Source organism: Rhamphochromis sp. 'chilingali', assembly GCF_963969265.1.
Source record: "Rhamphochromis sp. 'chilingali' genome assembly, chromosome: 11".
Taxonomy (NCBI): domain Eukaryota; kingdom Metazoa; phylum Chordata; class Actinopteri; order Cichliformes; family Cichlidae; genus Rhamphochromis; species Rhamphochromis sp. 'chilingali'.
In genome coordinates this window covers 19,508,671-19,514,923 of record NC_137938.1, presented here as the reverse complement: position 1 = coordinate 19,514,923, position 6,253 = coordinate 19,508,671, and the positions used below count along the sequence as shown (strand labels likewise).

General features: G+C 40.5%; 1 protein-coding gene across 1 annotated transcript in view; it reads right to left on the bottom strand.

The window, feature by feature from the left end:
- Positions 1–6,244, bottom strand: part of LOC308406480 (FXYD domain-containing ion transport regulator 6-like) — a 10,225-nt gene extending 3,981 nt beyond the window's left edge. The window contains exons 1-4 of the mRNA XM_080897521.1: positions 6,015–6,244; positions 3,145–3,201; positions 1,513–1,536; positions 1,280–1,303 (exon numbers count right to left, since the gene is read on the bottom strand). Coding sequence (XP_080753647.1) covers positions 1,280–1,303; positions 1,513–1,536; positions 3,145–3,196 — 100 coding nt within the window. The 5' untranslated portion in view covers positions 3,197–3,201; positions 6,015–6,244. The remainder of the gene's footprint in view (positions 1–1,279; positions 1,304–1,512; positions 1,537–3,144; positions 3,202–6,014) is intronic.
- Between the last annotated feature and the right edge of the window lie 9 nt (positions 6,245–6,253).

The following is a 6,253-nucleotide window of genomic DNA, read 5'->3' as shown; positions in this document are numbered from 1 at the left end:
CAATACGAACTATGATTCTTACAAGTGTAGTGTGTAACTTCTAAGGCTTTTTCTCAATTTTTGACTATTTCATTAAAAACTTTGATCATTCTTAATTTCATGGCAGCAACGCATCTAAAAAAAAAAAAAAAAGGTTGGGTTCCACAGAAACCTTCTCTTGGCCAAACCGTTATGTGATCAAATCGAATTTTCAATTCTTTTTGGAAAACATGGATGCCATGCCCGCTGGCTAAAGAGGACAGGTATGAAACATCTGGATTGGTATCAGTGCTCAGTTCGAAAGCTTGAATCTCTGATTCTATTACACTCATTGTAAAAGAGCCTGTCACAAAATGAGAAATACAGTCAACAAGTCCCAGGACTGTTTAGCTGCTAGAATCCCATGTCAACAACATTCCTCTCCCAAAGGTCTGGCAACTGGTCTGCTCGATTCCCAGATGTTTCCCTGCTGTTGAAAGAAGAGGGGATGCTGCACGTTGGTAACATCATGTCCCCGTCCCAACTTTTTTTGAGACGTGTTGCTGCCTTCAAATTCAAAATGAGTAAATAAAATTGTATTTGAATTTGCAAATCAGTAGATTCCATTTTTATTTACATTTCACACACTGTCACAACTTTTTTTTTGTTGTTGTTGCAAATTTAGGGTTGCGTATACAAATGATTGTGGTACTTTTGCATTACAGTGCACTCATTCTCCACCAATATCTTCCTTGAGACAGCTCTGTTATTGCATCCGGTAAACAACAGATCACTGCTCTTAGGAAAGCCTATTCCTGTAGTGTAGCATTTTGATTATTTTAGTGCTGTGCCCAAGTGTATTTTAACAGGAAACACTTTGGTGGACCTTAAGTAAGTGAAGCAAATAGAAACACATGGAGGAAAAAGCGAGTTGGACAAAAACAAACAAAAAACTTTCCCCAGTGAAAATGATGCGTTTTGATCACCGTTTTAGTGGTAATTGTGTGGAATAGTACACTGTGGGCATGAGACAACTACCAAATAATCCCCTACCCTCGAGAACAAAACACAATAAAAGTGCATATAAAATGCAGGTGTTCAGTCATTCTCTACACTCTGTTCCTTTGGGTCGACTAAAAAGCCGTGACAGTGCTCGGTATTTACATTGGATTTACTCCAGAAGCTTGGCCTTAGGGTGGAAGTTTTCCATCACTTTTGGAGAAAAAACAAGTGAAAAATGTAAACTCATCTCAACCTCCCAGATGTTTCCTGTGTGGAGGGTCGATCATTAAAAGCCCAAGTTCATCTGCTCAGCCCTCACCGTATTGAAAATCCCTGTCGTAGTCTGGAAGAAGAAAGCAAAAAAGAGGAAACAAATGAGAAGCAGATTTACGCACTGACACGCTTCAGCGAGTACTCACAATATGACATCAGTTCTAGAGCATTATTAACCACTATGAGCCTAGTACCAGTTTACAGTAAATGCTCTACAGCGAGTACTTAGATTAAGCTAATTTGACTTTCTAAAAAAAAACAAAACCCCACAATACCCACCTTTGTCATCATCAGCTGCAGAAACTGTGAGAGAGAAAGCAAAGAACATTGACCTCTATTAAGAAATTCAGCAGGTTACATAAGTGCATGTCAGCAAATGAGAGGCTGTTGTTGGACAAAACTGGGTTGAGCAAACATCTGAAACAGCGCCTATTAATGAAGGTCTTCATTTTGTAGCTGGCTCCTTAATTAAAACAAAACAGAACAAAACACGCACGCATGGACATTGTTCTCATGGGAACAGCGTGTTAACACTGTTAAGACCCAACTTCAAATCAATAAAATCAGGATTAGAGGGGTTCCAGTTATTGGCAGGAGGACCAGTTTCTATTTAAGTCTCAAACATCACAAGAAATGTAGAGGATAAAATGCTCGCTAGCCCAGATATTTAAAAAAAAATCCCGGAAAATAATAACTGTGCTTCTTCTACCCCAGTATTTTTATTTCATCGCCCTGTTTTAATCCGTGCTCTGTCACTAATGCGGGGAACTTCAGATCGGTCTGTTCAAACACCATCTCTGCCTCCATGTGGAGAAAAAAAAGTTGGCTGCAGACTTTCAGATCTACACTGTTCATTATAAGAAAGGAGAAAGCAGGCACTGTTTATGTGAGCGTCAGTGGTCCGAGTGAGAACAGTGTAACCTTGGAGGAGCACAAGAGAACGCTACATAAATACTTGTGTTAGGCAACATTTTGCATAATTAATGCGTTATTTTTAACGGTTATCATTAACAATATTCGACCATAATAGCCGATGCTGAAAGCACTGACATGATAAGGCAAGCGGAGAGTTATTAAAGAGTAAAAGCTTTCTGTTCTAAAGTTTAAGCTTAGAGACTTTTCTGACACTTGCTGAAAGAATCACATGAACTGCTACAAATAAGATTGATGCGGTTGAAACCCTGAACTCAGTAATATGTTATCTGTTCTACTGCATCCTGGCTGCTGGAGAGGAAGGGTGAAAGTCACACAGTTAACACTGACCTTGTTCTTGGGCAGTAAATCCTAATATTATTCTTTTTCCTCACCAAAGCAGAAACACATTCTATCATACCGATGCCGACAAGTCTTCCAAAATAAGGTCTAACCCAAGAGTCGGACATAAAAGTCAAAGAAGATCTGCTTAAGATCAAGCACAGCCGATGGCATGCGGGGTGCACGGATAAACAACTCTGAGACCAGAGCTTGCATTAACAATGGAAAACTTGGCAGCAGTCTGAATAACTGATTTATTCAAACTGCTGTATAAGGAAACATTTACACTAGTCTGACACGGCCTTTTCTCTGTGTACAACACCGGGGTGAAAGATTTAAGCTGATTTTTGTTTAAGTATGCAAATTATGTTAGACATTATAAACATCTGACCATGTTAAAGTGCCATACAATTATGCATGCAACATTAAACAGAAGCACATCGAACGTTCATGCTTCGTCAGTGACCACTCACGCAAACTTACCAAACACCTCCCTTCCAAATGCTGATCCTATTATACAGACACATCAGCTCATTTAGCATGGAAGGACTTAAAGCAAAAGCTAGGGAAAGGGGAAGCAACTGAAGAAGGTCATGCTTGTTTTAAAGGGGGGAAAGCACGTAATTCTGCTGAAGGTCTCGTGAAAAGAATACCCACCAAGCGCAGGAGCCAGCCAGGAACTGAATGCCACCAGTGTCACAAGATCCATTGTACCTGTTTGGAAAAGTCAAACAAGATTGGGCTGTGTCAGGATGTGAAATCACAATAACAGGAAACAATAAATGTCTTAACCCGATTGTACACAGTTGTAAACCCCCCCCCCCAAAAAAGACAACTGACAAACGCAATTCAACTGGATTAATAACACACAGTTTTACTTTTCGTGTCTTTATTCAAGACGCCAACTGATTCCTCACAGTGCAGGCTGAAAAAAAGTAACTCAAACAACTTTCTTTATTAGCAACAACCTCAATCAGATGCTAGCCTGGAGAAGGAGAGGTATGCACTGGAGAAAACAGGAAGAAATAACACATTTGTGTGAATGAAAGACAGACAAGTGGGACAAACAAATAATACCATTTTAAGCTACAGACAGTGGACAAGAGAGGTGAAGAAGAGAGTGCAGGCAAGTACTGATTTGGTGATATTATTAGACAAAGGATGTTAACGATGGAGCTGCCAGGCAGGAGAAAAAGACAAAGGAGGTCCAAAGAGAATCTTTATGGGTGTAGTGAAGGTCATGCATAGGGTTGGTTGATAAAAGTGGATCCTAAGGACAGGGTAATATGGAGGCAAGGTAATCCGCTGTGGCAACCCCAAAGTGAGTAGTGGAAAGATGAAAAAGAAGAGCCTCAATCAGATGTTACCGGTAGCTGCTTATGAGATCGGGCAACAATCAAGAGGAATCTCGCAACGTTTTAGGAAGATTTTTGAAGCATTTTCCAGCTAGGGGCACCTCTTTAATGAGTTTTCTAAAATTCTAAGAGTTGTCTTGATCAAGGCATAATTTACACATCTACACATTAGAAGAACAAATTCTACAACCCTCATTTCAGATCTCATCTCCTTAACAAGAACGTCTGATTCCAAGACGATTTGGGAGAACTGATTACAGCAGATGCTTTTACCAGCCTGGACTTTTAGCGAATGTTTTTGTGTTCAATTAAGGCAAGTGAAAGATAACTTTTTGTGTTTCCAAAACATGCTCCAAGTTCACAGATGGTGTTTTTGTAGAACTATAGAAGCAGCCTGCTTACAACTTTGTGTGGTTATGAAGAAGCTTAATTTAATCTGAATGACATCTTTCTTCATGAATATCTGACATCCTCTAGTCTAAAATAAATCAGCTGCTCACACTGTTCTGCTAACGGAGAATCAGCCACTTTCGATGAAGTTCAGAACTGTTTTCACAATAGTCTATGGTTAAACTGAACTGAGTTTCACGTGGAAAATCATTGACACCATGCCTGGTAGGGAGACAATGCTCTTTCTCAGCTAGATGCCACATAACAGGCTCATGAATGTTTTCTGTATGGGAGTCTTAATACATAGTGCCTTAAATCTGGGTAAGCGAAGAGGTTCTATTTCAAGCGCAGCCCCTCAGAATATGGAGCTCAGCAGTGGAGGGGTACCAGGCAAGCCTGGTGTTGAGTTGCACTTGATATTTGGTCAGTGGATTTGGACTGGTTTTGCTGGGTCATCTACTTTACAAGTGGAGCAAAACCTTGGGGGAAGCATTACGGTCTATATATTACCTAGTACACTGGGATTCTCTTACACCCATATGTGTAAGGTTATGTTTTAGGTTATGATCTCACCAGATCCCACCCTTCATGATTGGAAATGGGCTGAAGGTCCATTCAAGACAGTATATGAGGCGAAATTTTGTTTGCTTCACAGCCCTAATTACCAAGAAAAAAATACCAAAACAGGACAACAAAAAATGTAATGCAGGTACGCAAAGCTTAGCTCTGCAGTCATAGAAAATCTAAGCCATGAAATAACATCTTTTGCAATGCAAAGATCAAAGCCTATGTTAGCAGAGCCAATGGCTCCCTCCCTGGCCCAAAGCACTGATGGGGATTCATGCATGACTAGAGTGGGGGTGTGAACACGAGCCTGGAGCCTGGAGTGGAGAGAAATGAACACTTCAACCCTGGGAGCAGGATTAACAACAAAGGCCTGCCAATCAGGTTTAATCAAACAAATACAGGGTGAGTTATTCGAACAAGTGCCAATCCAATAATCTTGTTTGTTAGCCTTCTGAGTGATGGAGAGGAATATAATGGGGAGACAGGAAAGAAGCCCGTAGAGCAACACGTAAAATGAATTATAATGGGTTATAATAAAGTGGGATTAACACAGACTGTTTGCAATTAGGAATAGGAGCTTGTGTTTTACATTTCACTTACATAAACCCGTTACGGGGTATATTTAGACTCCAAACAGACTGCATCACCATACTTCCAAGGAACAACACTTGAGGTTTTTTCCTTTCGTAGTTTATTCTGTGAGGTATAGTCTGAAAAACTATGATATTCTGACATCTGCGAGTTGTCAACAATTGAAGCCATTCAGATTGTTACAGATTAAGTGACATTTCACAAGTTGTTGGCCACAAACTCACGGCTCAGCGCAAAAACGAGCCTCCAGTGAACTTGGCACGTAGAAGTTAGAGCAAATTTATGAGCAGGGAAAAAAGGCTTTCATAGTGCACAGAAGCATTGCAGGTATATGCAAAGAACGCGTAGGCGTGAGAGAAGCATGAGCGATGGCTTATCTAATTAGACGGTCACATGGTGGACGCAGGCGTTTAGTTGGGGGTGGTGGTGGAAACAACGTTGGAGAAACCAAGTAGAAAGACGATATCTTTCTAAGAACATATCTACCAATCAAACGCTGCTGACACAGGGTCCTGTTTATATGCGTGCAGAATCTATTTAATATATTTGTACCTGCATTAATATGAAAGTCGTGTTCAAGGAAACGCATTCATTTCAGCAGAGCACAAGTCAAAGTGAACTTACCGTATATCCGCCTCCTTGAAACTAATGTGAGTTGAGACTTTTCGCTCAGTGAGCTAAACTTTACTTGGAGGGGAGGAAAAAAAGTTTCCCTACGTTAAACACGCACAAATAAATAAAATGCATGCAAAACCTTCTATTATGACTTGATTAAAAATGAAGCCGTCTGGGTTGCATTCTGTGTGGATCGTTCACCATTCCCGCCTGGACCAAGTCGGTTTCTCCTTGGTCTTGCATCAGGA